A 14,243-nucleotide genomic window follows, 5' to 3' on the forward strand; every position below is an offset into this window, starting at 1 on the left:
TGTCTTTAAATTAAATATATGTTGCTATTATCCATGATTCTAAACTTTTAAGTGCAAAATGGACAATGAATGTGTGTGTACTGCCCCCCAACATGGGTGAAGGCTGGGTATGGGGAGATGTCCCTTGGGCAAGGGCAGGGGGTATTCAGCATTAGAGATATCAGAGCAGAGAATAATAGCTCTGTATACTGACTCTGGTGTCCTCTACCCATCCCCTCCCCAGACACAGTTACCTTATCCTGGTTCCCAAGACACCTTTCACTGTGTCACCCTGACATGAACCCCACCTCCACCAAAAGCCTCCCGGCAATGATGCCCTCAGATGTACCTTGACATATGATTTAAAACAGGCCTGGAAGTCCTTCCTAGCCTCTCCCTTGCTCCCATCTGCTTTTATGGGGAATCTGAGTTTGGATCCATTCTCTTTGATCACCCCGAGGCAAGGAGCTGACCCTCTCCTGTACCCCCACGCTCTGGGCCCTATGGCCCGTCTGCCAGAAGGAAAGGGCTAGAAGGGACTTGTTCCTTGGTGGCCTTCCAGGACGCCTCACTCTCCGCCCTTCTCCTAGCCCTGACAACTCAATCCAGCTGACAGGACAGGAAATGGGAGTGAGCCCAGGGTCTACAGCCCAGAAGGTCCCTTTTCCCTGCTGAGGTGGGGATGGGGCTCGGGCCCACTCCGCGCAGTACCCTCTCCAGGGCTGTGCACCATTTCCACCCACTGTGTCTGGAAAGGAGGCTTGACTCTTAGAGCTTTCTGTCCTTGAAACAAAAGAAGCTGATTATATGTTCAAATAGAAGTGAAGCCTGGGGCACTAGTGACTCCCTAGAGGTGCAGCCAAAGGGGTTAGATGTCACTCCAGGAGGTCCCGGAGGACCTGGGGAGGGGTCAGATTTGATGACAGTTTCAAAACCACAGCATCCCAGAGTAAGGCTTCTGCTACTCTGAAAAAAGTCCTCCAGCTGTTGAGAGAGGTGGGGTAAGGGAGGTAGTGATGGATGATTTGCATTTAATTTGCATTTCATTTACATATAGTTCTTTTGATGTCCAAAGGCACAGAAATTTCCTGTCCTGGCTTCTTTTTCCCTTTCTTTCTTCTGTTCCTTTCTAACCTCCAGGCAAACCCCTATCTCTCTCTCTCTTCCCCACAGCTTTTCCTCTCCTAAGCTAAACAGGGACATGGAGTATCAGGCTCAGGGGGATTGACACTTTTCCCCTCTACCTCACTCCAGCACAGAGGTCAAAAAGCTGGTTTCATGGAGTCTCCAAGAACTGCAAAGGAGGAAGGGATAAAGGAGTTCTCTACATTCCCATTCTAGCTCATCTAACTGAAATGATCAGCGAGTAAGTCTGAGAGAGAAGGAATAGAGATTGCTCACCATTCCCCCTCACCCCCATGCGCACGTGGGACTTAGAGGGCACCCCAGCCTTCTAAGCCTCAGGGCACATGAAGGAGAGGCAGGGAAGAGTAGAAAGGTCTCTGCTGAGCCATATATTTGTTCTGTTCTCTGGGGTAAGTCCCCCTCCTTGTGGGCCTCAGGTCCCTCAAATGAGGGGTTCAATGATATCTAGGTTCTTTCTACCTCATTATCTGATAAGAGAAGGGGAAGCTCAGATTCAGAAACTGGAGGGCAGGACTAAAATCCTGGCTTTGGGGTCGGCAGCCCTGGGTCTAAATACCAACTCTGTAGTCTACTAGCTGCGTTTACTTCTCTGAACCTCAGTTTTCTCATCTGTAACGCAGGGCTAATAATTGTACCTTCCATCTAAAGTGGCACTGACTAAAATCAGATGGTGTATGTTCAGCATGGAGCACAGTTCTTGGCACGTAGGAAGCACTCAATCTATATTCATTGAGTGAATGAGTAAATGAATGAATGCGAAGGAGTATCTGCTATCCTCTCCCCACCTAGCCCCTTCTGCCCCGTTCATCCTCCTACTTCCACACTCCAAGTTTGGAACCCAAAGCTGTGCCTCCAACTGTGAACCTCCAAGGTCCTATCTGTGCCTCAGTTCCCACCCCAATCCCCACAAGAACTCCATCTCCCCATTCCCCTCAGCACCCCAGAATCCTACGCTGCTGGAGACAGAAGGCCCTTTGAAATTATCAAATACGGGCCTCTCTGACTTTTGGAAAACTAAAGCCCAGAGAAGAAATGTGACTTTGCACATGGAAAAGGGCAACAGGCCCCAGATAAGGTGGTCAGAGAATGAGACCCTCGGTGCACATGGCCATGCAAATAATATACAAATAGAGATATGGAAATCACAAGCACACAGGGGTATATAAGCTGTGTGCAGGCATTTTTCCAGAATGGTGGCTGGTGAGTGCAGTTGTAGGTAAGAAATGGACTTCAGGGAAGGAGCCAAACCTGAAGTTGGGGAGGAGAAGAAAAGGCCGGAAGGGGGTGGGAGTTGGGGGAGGGTTGAATAGGAGGGAAGGAAGGAACAGAGGCTGAGAGTATCCTGAGAGGGACTCCCCTTGGGCCTCCAGTAAGCCCTTGCTGGTCTCTTTCCTCACCCAGAAGAAACAAGAAAAAGTGCCGGGCTTGGTGGCTCACGCCTGTAATCCCAGCACTTTGGGAGGCCGAGGCAGGAGGATCACCTGAGGTCAGGAGTTTGAGACCAGCCTGACCAACATGGAGAAACCCCGTCTCTGCTAAAAATACAAAATTAGCCGGGCGTGGTGGCGCATGCCTGTAATCCCAGCTACTCGGGAGGCTGAGACAGGAGAATCGCTTGAACCCAGGAGGCGGAGACTGCCATGAGCCGAGATGGTGCCATTGCACTCCAGCCTGGGCAACAAGGTAGAAACTCCATCTCAAAAAAAAAAAAAAAAGAAAAAGAAAAAGAAACAAGAAGTTTCTCTCCTCCCTTCTTTTCGGGAGCGTGGGGAAGGGAGGTCCATGTGACTGGGGAGGTTGGTGTATGTGGACCTGAAAAAGCACTTAAGTGCTTCCTGTTCCTCTGGGGCCACTGTAGCAACCACAGAACACTTTCTGATACCTGTTGTGTGCCTAGCCCTGTTCTAGTTGCTGGGGTGGGGGCAATAGAATGAAGCAATTTATCAGTTACCAACCAGGAGATAAGCTAAGAAAAGGCCTTCAGAACCTGCCACGAAGGCTGTTAAGAACATGGAACTTAGGCTGGGCGCGGTGGCTCACACATGTCATCCCAGCACTTTGGGAGGCTGAGGCGGGTGGATCACAAGGTCAGGAGATCGAGACCATCCTGGCCAACATGGTGAAACCCTGTCTCTCCTAGAAACACAAAAATTAGCTGGGTGTAGTGGCATGCACTTATAGTCTCAGCCACTCGGGAGGCTGAGGAGAATCGCTTGAACCCAGGAGGTGGAGGTTGCAGTGAGCCGAGATTGCGCCACTGCACTCCAGCCTGGCAACAGAGCAAGACTGTCTGAAAAAAAAAAGAACACGGAACTTAAACTCACTAAGCCTCATTTTCCCCATCTATGAAATGGCAATAATCATAGTACAATGTACAGGTTTTGAGGACTAAAGAACTAAAGGCACGAAAGATGCCTTTCAAGTATTGGTCACCCCAGTGCTTGGTACACAGTGAAGGCACATGAAATGCTGGGTGTTATCGTGGGCATGACTGGAGTGCACGGTGGGATGGGCGTGCCACGGGGAAAGGACACTGTAAACAAGGTGTAGAGGCAGGAAAGCCCAAAACCTGTTCTGTGCTCAGGAAGTAGCCCATGGGACTAAGGAGAAGACATGTTCATGAGGAGTCCTGTCTGGGAAGGAAAGCGAGGCCCTGCCCTCCTGTCTGCACACAGCTTTCTGGGCTTCCATGCAGGCCATCCCGTGGTGACAGAACCACTTACTGGGACTTGAAGAGAGGAAGAGAAAGGGTGAGCCTATGATGGGTGCTGCAAAGAGCACTGGAGTGGGAGTCCAGAGACCTGATTCCAGCCAGGCTCTGTCACTAGGGAAGTGTGCACCTTTGAGCAAGCCACTTCCTAGCTCTGGAAGGTGGCTGTCACTAAAAGCCTGGGCACTGGTAACTTTCACATCCATCCTCTGGTAGAGCCTCACAGCAACCTGGGACCTGGGGCAGGAGACTGGGAGGGGCAAGCAGGAAGCAGTTGTGTGCACCTGGAAACTCTGCTAATAATAAGCTGCACCCCGTCTAAATCCCACAATGCTGTGAGGATGCCATGGGGGATAGGTGAGCTTGGTCACCTGCTCAGCCCCGTAGAGAACCCGATTAGCACCTGTCCTGTTTTACAGATGAGTTAAATGAGCTCAGGGAGGTGAAGAACCTTGTCCCAGCCACACTGCTGGTAAGCGGTTGAGAGGTGAGATTCCAAAACTGAATTCTTTCCAGCAGACCCCCGCGACTTCTCCAAACACTCCAACTCCTTGCAGCGCTTACACTTCGGAATCTGTCCAGAAGGCAGCTCGGGCTCAGGCTGGAGAACCCGCCAGGGCTTCCTAAAAAGGGCGAGCAGGACCAGGAGTTGGCGCCACTCCGGGAGCGGTAGGGAGGTGCTGCCAGGCCGGGTTGGAGCAGGCAGGTGTTCCGCGGGATCGAGACCCGCCCCGGCAGCACCCCCCGGCCCCCTCCCCAGGCCCCCAGCTCCATGTATGCAAATCGCTGCTTTGCATGGGCCCGGGGCCAGGCGCGGGGCTCTGCCAGGGGGCGTGGCCGGCGGCCCCCGCCCCGCGCCGCGTGCTCACCTGGGGAGTGTGGCAATCCTGGCGGCGCCGAGTGTTGCCCGGGCCGGAGCAGCGGAGCGCGCGACAGTGGCGGCGACGGCTCCGGCAGCGGCTCCCGCGGAGGCGGCGGCCGGGGGCTGGAGGAAGGAGACCCTGGCTTCGCAGGGGGCCCGGCTGGGGCAGAGGCGAGGGGCCTGGGGGGGCGCCGGCTTTGGCCCCGCCTGGGGCAGGATGGTGAATCTGGCGTCCATGCACACAGGTGAGGGGCGGAGGGATTGAGCTCTGACAGGTGTCACTGCGTGTGGGTAGGGGTGAAGGAGAGGGACAACGTTCTGGTTGGGGAGGGGGGCTTGTTTCCCAGCGGCCAGGAGAGGGCGGTGTGGATAGCGGGTTGTCCTGGGGTGGGCGCCGGTCAGTATTTGGGGACTAAAGGGAGGGGATCTGGGATAAGAAACCCTGGAAAAGAATGAGGGTGAGGGCTGGTGGAGGGCAGGAGGGCTTCGAAGCCCCCGGTCTGGGGAGTGGCAGTTGTATGGGACGTGGGTGTGCTGAACTGTCATAGTCTCAGGAGGTTGCAGGAATGGGTGGTTCACTCACTCAGGGCTGTGGACCTGGGAGTGCATAAGTGAGGGAAGTGTGTAGGTCCACACGCCGTGTGCTGGTGTCCAGGCATATGTGTGAAATGGAGGCAAAGCGGACATTTAGGTGGTTGGGGGGCTTAAGAGAAGTGGGTGAGGTGGGGCAATTACAGAGGTGCCCCTGGGGCAGGGGCCATGCCCCCATGTGTTTGAGAGGGGATGGTGACAGACACATCCTCTGGGTTCCATGTCCCATGCCTTCCTTCCCTAAGGGGTGGAAACCTAGGAGATGCAAATGCTTTGCCGGGAGTCAGGCTTCCCTGCATGAATGAATGAGAGGTGGGCATGGAGGGAACCCAGCCCCTCCATTCACCTTGCTGTTCCTCCTTCCACAGCTGGGCTAAGGCAGGAGCTGCCAGGCAGCCAGGTTGGGCTTGGCTTGGGGCTTCGTGTTAGGGTGGGCCTTCTGGAGGTCACAGGGCCTGAGCAAAGAACAGGTGAAGAAAGCAGTACCTGACCTGGCCATTTCTAACTTAGCAACTTACTCTCAAAGTGGGCAGGACCCAGTGATCTTTCTTTAGGATTTCAGGGCTGTTGATGGGAATGTTGTTACCTGGTCTCCTTTCTGGGCTAGTAGGGAGGAGGCAATGTTCCAGACCCACCCCAAGAAGCAGAGCAGGCCTGAGGCCTACCCAGCCTGAAAACAAGCGTCAGTGAGTGCCTGGAGGGAGGGGACCTGGAGTGCCCAGTTCCCCAGATGCTGTTTCCTGGCAGGGCTGAGTGAGAGGCAGGCTGGCAGTGAGATGCTGGCGCTGAGTGGCTCCCCAGGACGTGCCAGAAGGGCTAGGTGAGGCGGAAGAAACCATCCAACTGGGTGTCATCCAGAGTCTGAGGAAGGTCTGTTTCTAGAATGGGCATACCTGGGGCAGATCCCCGGGTAGGTGCTCTCCCCTTCACTGCCCGCAGAGAAGGCCAGGGTTTGAATGGGAGCAAGGCTTTTCAGAAAGGTGGGCTTAGCAGTGGATGGGAAGTTTTTTAGCACCAAGATCACAGACTTCCTGGGAGTTTTCCACCTCCTTGTCTACTGGAGGCTCCCATTCTGTGGAAGTGGGAGGGGGTGGGACAGTTGGGACCCAGCAGGGAGGCAGCCTGGGGCCTCAGAGGATATAGCAGAGAGCAGAGAGCACCAGAGGATGAGGTTGAGGCATAGGGCTTGGCCTCTATGCCTTCCCCAGAAGTGAGCTCCTGGCTGATGCTTCTCAGAAGCCCAGATGCCTTCTCCACCCTGTCCCTTTGAGCAGGGATTCCCGACACATGGGGGGAGACTGAGCTAAACCCCAGGTGGGGTGACTCCTCAGGGCAGGGTCTCCATGTACCTGGGGGTAGATTCCCCAATTCATCTCTCTCCATTTGCCTGCTCCCTCCCCAGCCCATTCCCCACTCAGGGCTACCTGGCCTCCCTGTGCAGTTTCTGGGTCTTGGCCCCTCTGTAGTGTCTGAGGGTTCCCCTTCAGTGGCACCTCCAGAGGTCTCTGAGTTTAGGACTTTCTGTCCCCTCTCTCTGACTGGGTCTCTATTAGAGGGCTCTCTTTGCTGGGTCCTCCTGGTGGCCTTTACTGTTCAAGATCTTCTTTGTAGGGTCTTCCAGTGCATACCCTGCTGTGGGATCTGTGAAGGAGGATCGCTCTTCCCTGTATGGAATATCTCATTATGGGTCCCTCTCTAGGGTCCCTTAGTCCAGGATCCTCTTTGGGAAATGTGGTCTCTTTTGAGTCCCATTTTCCCCCGCCAAGGTAATCCTGTATCCTACTGATCTTGATAAATAGTACTTCTCCTGTGAATTCCCAGGGCTGGGTCCTTGGGGTCTCCTCCTTAATTGACTTACTGGAGGAGTTTGGATGGTGGAAGGAGGAGGAACAGGAGCACACAAACTAGAGCATAGGCTTGCTCCCGGGTCCCCCACTCCAAGGACTCCACTCGCATTGAGGCCAGCTGGAGTTAGCCCCATTGTCTTGCTCTGATAACGTGGGTACAAGCCATGATTCAAGTCTGCCTGGAGCCTTTGCACCTTATACTTTATAGAGCATCTCTCACCTGGAAGCACAAAGACCTGAGCAGGCAGAAGGTCACCAGACACAGGGGCTCTGCAGCAAGGAGGGGCTCCCTGCTCCCTGACTAAAAACAGGCAGAGAAGTAGACCCTAGGCGGCCAGCTAGGGAGGCAGATAAGAGACAAAGGAAAACAGTGGGAAGCCAGCTGGCGGGGGCACGCCTGGTTTGCCCCAGGTGTCTCTTTCTCTGCCCTTCTCCTCACTGTGAGCTTTTCCCCACCAAGGTTGGGAAAGAGGGGCTGAGTCTCACAGACAGGTGCCAGTTGGAGCTCAGGAATAGCATTTGGGTTGGAAGGCCTGATGATGGGACTGAGAAGAAATGAGAGAAGTCTCCTCTGGCGGAGAGTTAGAGCCTTGGCTGGCTCAGAAGTGGGGCCAGTGGGTCCTTTGAAGTCTCCCAGTGGAAGCGCTGCCATCAGCAGGTATGTGAGAGAGGAGCCAGAGGGAGCTCCCGTCCTTCCAAGAACATGAAGATGGACACTAGGAGAGAGGCCTGTGGCTTCTGCTTTCCCAGAGTAGCCTGGTCCCAGGAGGTCCAGGACCCTCAGCCTGCAGCCTGCGGGGAGTGCTGCCTCTCGAGCTTTCCTCCCTGGGGTTCACAGATGTCTAAGGAGGGGCTGCTCCTGGTCAAGCCAACACTAACTTCAGGGTGTGATGGTGCTGAGTGGGGCAGCCGAGGGTCTGCAGCTGGTGTCTGGGCTCTTACACAGAGCAGCTAAGCCTCCCCAGGGAAGGGAGTGATGGCAAGGAGCCTACTCAGTCTCTGGCTGAGATAACACAGAGGAGCCTGGCCCCACCCCACACCTCTCTCACTCACCCCTGGCAAGTGCTGTCCGACAGGTGAAGGGTTACAGCGTCTCAAGGAGTTTCGGTGTTGGCCCATTTTTAGGCTGAGACCCAAAAGCTCGTCCCACCCATCAGCCTCAGCCTCCTACCCAACAGGAACAGGTTCTCAGTGTCTTAGCATCCTATGAGACTCAAGAAGAGGCTTGATAGGTCATCTCACCCTGCCCCTCCAATCCTGAAGTTCCACCTTGTTGCTCCCATAATGGATACATCAAATGAGTAGACATCATGGCAGATGAGGAGGGGAGGGGGTTGATGCCGTTAAAAGTTATTTTTAGACATGATTAAGACTAAATGTTAGGCTAACTTAAAGGATGAATGAGAGCTTCTGTGTGTATTTGATGAAGGTGATGTGGAGAATGGGTGTTGGAGGAGAATTTGGGTTCTAGGCATGCGATTACAGTTTAGCTAAAGAATTACTTTCTTAAATGTCAGGAGTTTGAAATCAGTTGATTCAGAGACTCTGGTCATCATCCCAGCGTCACTGCCTCTTAACTTTTTCCTGCCCTCATGAACACTTCTTCTATGAAGTCAGAATTTGGAGAATCCTAATGGTTTCCCAGATAAAGGACAAATTACAATGGTGCTGAGACAGAAAACCAAAGCTATTCCTTGTAATGGGCAAGGGGTTAATGGAGGGGCATGAGAAGAAGGCAGGAAGGGAATGGGACTAGCACCTAAGCCTACGTGTCTGTTTAATTAGTTCGTTTATTAGGTGCTTACTTTGTGCCTGGAACTCCTTTCCTGGCAGTTTTCATTCAGTATTTCATTTAATCCTCACAAAAACCCTGGGAAGTGTGTATCATTATTCTCATTTTTAGGTGAGAAAATTCACATTCGAATATGTGGCTAGGGTCCCCCAGCTAGTTAGTGATGACACTGAGATTAATCCGTGTTTGTCTGATGCCAAATCCCATGCTCTGAATCGTGGTGCTGATGAAGCAAATTGAAACCACCAGTGGGGAAGAACTTCCTCTGCACCTTTCCAGCAGTCTCTGACTCAGGGCCTCTTCTCAGCACTGTTGAAGAATCCCCACGGTGAAGTATGAGCTGAGCAGATCTGCGTTAGGCAATGCCCAGCTCCAGAGGGGATAGTACTTAATGGATGGGACAGGGGAGCCCGTTTCTCCATTGGAACAGAAGGCCAGTGGCAGCAGAGGCCCTTTGCAAATGTGTCTGGGTGGTCCATAGTAGTTATTCTGCATATTCATGCATGGCAAACTATACAAAGAGTTTGAGACTGCAGCAGGACGGATCCAGGTTAGGCTCAAGAAATGCCTCCCTAAACGCTGTGCACTAGGAGGTGGGGGGGGTGGGGTAAGGTCGCAGGTCTTCCTTAGAGCTCTGTGACCAGCCATAAAGTGCAGTGTAGATTGTCTGGGGAGGGTTCCATGGAGCTCTAAGTGTTTACCTTGGAGTCTTCCCTCAATTTGGCTGGTCTTGAAAATTCCTTAACCCACAGTGACTCCTTACTTTCTCCCCTACTTCTGGGGTATTCTAGGCTCTAAATCTCTGGATCCCCCATCTATGTCTTGTTTGGCATCGAAGCTGCTACACTCCAGAGGTGTACACCTCGGCCGGAGCCGCACACGTTAGTCCTCACACACACAAAAAAGAAAAAGTAGGTTTTCTCCCCTCTTTCCCTGGGGCACAGGTCTACCCTTTTTCCTCATCCTGATCATCTCCAGACCTGGGCGTCCAGACTGCCAACTGCCTGATTACCTGATGCAAATTAAGACTGCCTGCTTGACTGGGATTGGCTGAGGAGCCAAGTATGCAAATTGCCTCACCAAGACTTTATCTGGTTCAAAAGAGTTAAAGTGCTGCCCCAGAGAAGGGGGGGTGTGGGGGTCAACATGATTTGAATAAAATATTCTTCTGTCTTTAAGGCTTCAGTCTTTGGGTGGTTTAATAAGGAGAGGAGCAGAGAGAGAGTGAGTTGGTTCAAAGTTGCCTCTTTTCTTCCCCCTGCTGACCCCAAGAGGAGACTTAGGGGCCTCCCACATAGGTGGTGGCAGCTGTCTGTTAAGGGTAAATGTTTAATTTATTGAAATGAAGCAGGGCAGACAGGCCGGACCAGCAGGACTTGGGGGCTGAGCCAGGGGCCTGGTGTAGGTATCCTCTTTCTGTGGGGCACTGACCTGCTGCCATCCCTTTCTCACTGAGCCAGTTGAAGGAGTAGGAGAGAAGGTAAGGATCCCCAAAGGACAGGATCTCCAAGGAGGACAACACAGGAGCTAGGGCTTGATCCCCAGACAGTGGGCTGACCTCTGAGACCAGACAGAGAACCCAGGCAGGACCTGGGAAGAAAGGTGAGAAGGGTGAGCCTTGGTTTAAGGGCACTTTTACCTTCCAGGATGGGGTTATTAAGGGAAACAGAGCTGGGGAGGCAGGCGGGGAGGGATAATTCTTTCGCTATTTAAAAATAAAATAAATTCCTCAGATCCCAAAGGAAACGAGTGTTGGAAATGGGAAGTGTCCCCTCCACCCCCTTGTTAAATTTTTACCAACTGAGTCCTGGTGATAGAAGCAAGTGGCCATGAATGATGCAAAAGGTGAGAGACCCTGCAGTGGCACCGGGGAAAGGGGAAGAGAAAGGCAAGGAGAGGAGGCGAGCATGGGAGGAGGGGATCCGTGCCCTCAAGCTTATGAATATTCTAATGGTTGTATGTTCGGGAATCAGGAATTTGAAAGTCTGATGGTTGTTGTAATTACACTTTCATCTTTGCTATTTAGTTAAAGCCACATGTGTCACAGCAAGAAAAATTGTGACCTGTTATTAAAATCAGTTGTGTTTTCCCTGCAGATATCAAGATGAGTGGGGATGTAGCCGATTCCACGGATGCTCACAGCACTCTCAGCCAGGTGGAGCCAGGTAAGGGTCTTCTCTTCTAGGGGTGGAGGGGGTGGGGGGAAGAGAGTTGTTGGGAATTGTTGAACAACTGATGTCTCTTCTTGCTTGGTCTTTCAGCCAACCAGACCCCAAAGCTAGGTCTTAGGAACTAAGGGAATTCCCTGAGGACATGGGATATGATTCTGGAGACTTTGAACAGTAGATATTGGTCCACGGTGGAACAAAATCTCTGGAATTAGGCTAGGAAGAGACCAGATACTTAAAAACAGAACAAAACCAAAAAAGTTCAGGAGCAGCTGTGTTCCCAGCTGCTGTGACTGGCAGAGGCAGAACCTGTCTTTCTTAGATGGGGACCGGGGTCTTTTAGCCCCGGATACCTTGATAGTCCTACTCAAGGCACTAACCAAAGAGGCCTGTGTACAAATGTTTCTCTTCCAAATAACGTGCATGTGGGTGGCAAATAGGCTCAGAGAGGAAGGCTTGGTGCCTGGAGATGACTTTGCTTTGTAAAGAAGAGAAAGGATGTCAGTAGTCCCAGCTAGTCAGCAGGCCAGGGAGTTTGAGGCTGGACCTAGGCTCCTTGAGCCTAGGAGTTTGAGGCTGGACCGTCTCAAAAAAAGATGAGAGGAACAAAGAAGAATTACAAAAGAAAGTTTCATAGCTCTCTATTTTTACCTCCATAGTTCAAGCCTTGCTTTGAAAGCTCCATATAATTAAAAAGAACTTAAAGATGAGTATAAATTGTAACACCACCAAATAACTTTAATAGCATTCCAACCAGACCTCAATTAGTCTTTCATCTGGATCATTAGAGACACAGAAATTAGAAGTGGAAGAGAATCAATGTCCCCCAGAGCTAAAATCTTTTTCAAATCTTGTAGAGCAGTCTAGTTCCGTTCTTGAAGCTATGAGATTCTTGTCAGGGGCGAGATAATTGGGGGTCTTGGCGGGGAGGTCACCCACAGTATGCATTTGCCATAAACTTTTCTGCTCCCCAGTTTAATACTGAAACAGTGTTTCCTTGCACAGGTAGCAATACACATCAAACTACAATCTTTCTATTTTGCTTTGCATATGTACAGAGGCAGCTAGACTAAGGAGAATGTGGGCCGGTCACACTCATGTTTCAATAGATTATTTAGCAGAGTATCTTTTACTAAGGGTCTGTGGAGAGGGGCACCTCTTCTTCCCAGTTGAGAAGAAGATTCCCTTTTATCTCAAAAACCTGAGCAAGACTTTAAACTCAGTTCAGCTAGAGAGTGATAGATGTAGTCCCCACACTGACACCCTTCCCTAGAGAAAAATCAGCCCAGGAGCCATGATCCAGAGAAGCTGGTTTGCCCTTTTCTGGAAGCAGGCTGGCTGGAGCCAACTCTGTTTACCCGGGGCCCATTGCCCAGGTGTGTGGGGACACAGCTAAGAGAGTGTCCACATGAGAAGAAGACCATGCCTAACCAGCTTGCACTGGTGTTCTGTTACTGAGACCAAGTCAGGGTAACAGTGTTAGGAGTGAGAATGAGCCACATAGAACCCTGAAAGAGGAGCCAGGAAAGGGAGGGAGTTCAGATCCTGGTGGGGGTTAGGAAGGTTAGTGTGTTACAGTCAATATGAGCAAATTCTGGCTTCCTGTCTGGGAGCTATATATAAAGTAGGTTAAGAGAGAAAGAATCCAGACATTGGCTAAGACCTTCAGAATCTGTCTCTTATCCAGGGATACCACCAATTCAATACATGACCTTAAACCAGGCCACTTTGCCTCCCTAGGAGGTAGGAACAGATGATCTTTGAAGAGTATGGATCTAGAATCAAACAGACCTGGGATAAAATTTGCAGCTCCACTGCTTACTGGCTGCATGACCTGAAAATTTATCCTTGTCCCTTTTGTAAAGGGGGAAAATTAATGCCCAACTTAGAGAGTGGGTTGAGAGTTACTTGAGACGATATCTCAAGCCCTTAGCACAGTGCTTGGCACATGGCAGCTGCGATCGTCATTAAGATTCTGGAATATACAGATGGGCATCGCTGCTGAATACTTCTGGCTCATTCCCCGCTTTACTCAGGCCAGTGTGTCAGCCCGGAAGGCTGGTTTTGCTCCCTTTCCGATTTAGGAAAGGATTCTGCACAGGTCCCTTTTCAGCTCCAAGGAGCCCGTGATGTCTGGAACTTTACCACCACCAGGAGATCTTTCACTTCAGGGCTCCCTGGCTGGTAGCATCAATACTTAGGTGATCTTCAAATTACTGCCTGTGTTTAAGGGCAAGAAGAAAGAGGTGGCTAATTAAAGTAACCAAACTTCCTGGAAAGTCGTTCTGACTCATTTTCTTTTTACAGAAGAAAGCTTATTATGAGTCACAATGGTTACCAACTTGGTTTAATGGCTTCCTTTGGATTTTAAAAGGCAGATTCACCTTCTCAGCAGTGCATGAATTAAGGGGTGGTTTGTCTCTGGGTTTTAAAGGAACCATAAACAAAGGTGACTTAGAAAGCCCCAGCTCCCTGAAAGCACCCCCTGTGCTGCATGAAATCCCCAAGGGGTACTGCGGGTAGGAACTGGGAAAGGGAGGTAAATTTCCCCATCTGCACCGGTCAGGAATGCCCAGGGGAGCATTCTCAGGGCCGGAGACAGACCTCCTGGCTGGTGGAGACCTGGCCCGGGGCACATGTTTTCCTTTCTTTGGCCTGTGAGGAAGCTGAGGCATAGATGAAGAATAAGCTGCCCACTAGCTCAGAATGTCTTTGCAGCAGCACAAGGGACCAGCCAAAGCTCAGAGCCCCAGTTCGGTACTCTTTCCTCTTTCTAGATTTCTGAACTATCAGCTTTTCTGTCCTTCCTACCTATTGCTTCCTTATCTGTTGTTACTTTTCCTCCACTTCTTTTTTTTGAGACAAGTTCTCCCCCTGTCGCCCAGGCTGCAGTGCAGTGGTGCAGTCATGGCCACTGCAGCCTTGAACTCCTGGCTCAAGGGATTCTCCTGCCTCTGCCTCCCAGGTAGCTGGGACTACAGGCATGAGCCACCGCACCGGGACTTTTCTCCAATCTTGAGGCTGACAACAATTTTTTTCTGTTCTCAATTAGGTGGTTGATGAGAATATAGCCTTACCCATATTTCAAAAGCCCCCAGGTCTGTAACTGACAACCCCCAAGTGCAGATGTGGCTAACCCTGTGACTTT

At 51.4% G+C, this 14,243-nt stretch overlaps 1 protein-coding gene across 7 annotated transcripts in view; it reads left to right on the top strand.

Moving 5' to 3' along the window:
• The first annotated feature begins 4,710 nt into the window (after positions 1–4,710).
• The window catches only part of POU2F3 (POU class 2 homeobox 3), an 82,722-nt gene continuing 73,189 nt past the window's right edge, over positions 4,711–14,243 (top strand). Inside the window, exons 1-3 of one of the 7 annotated variants that reach the window (XM_054439146.2) lie at positions 4,764–4,942; positions 10,661–10,772; positions 11,024–11,092. In XM_054439146.2, coding sequence (XP_054295121.1) covers positions 10,757–10,772; positions 11,024–11,092 — 85 coding nt within the window. In that variant the 5' untranslated portion in view covers positions 4,764–4,942; positions 10,661–10,756. Of the gene's footprint in view, positions 4,943–6,136; positions 6,159–7,771; positions 7,794–10,425; positions 10,530–10,660; positions 10,773–11,023; positions 11,093–14,243 lie in introns of those variants that run through there. The other 6 variants (XM_054439145.2, XM_054439144.2, XM_054439150.2 and 3 more) reach the window with 6 other exon arrangements.

Source organism: Pongo pygmaeus, chromosome 9, assembly GCF_028885625.2.
Source record: "Pongo pygmaeus isolate AG05252 chromosome 9, NHGRI_mPonPyg2-v2.0_pri, whole genome shotgun sequence".
NCBI lineage: Eukaryota > Metazoa > Chordata > Mammalia > Primates > Hominidae > Pongo > Pongo pygmaeus.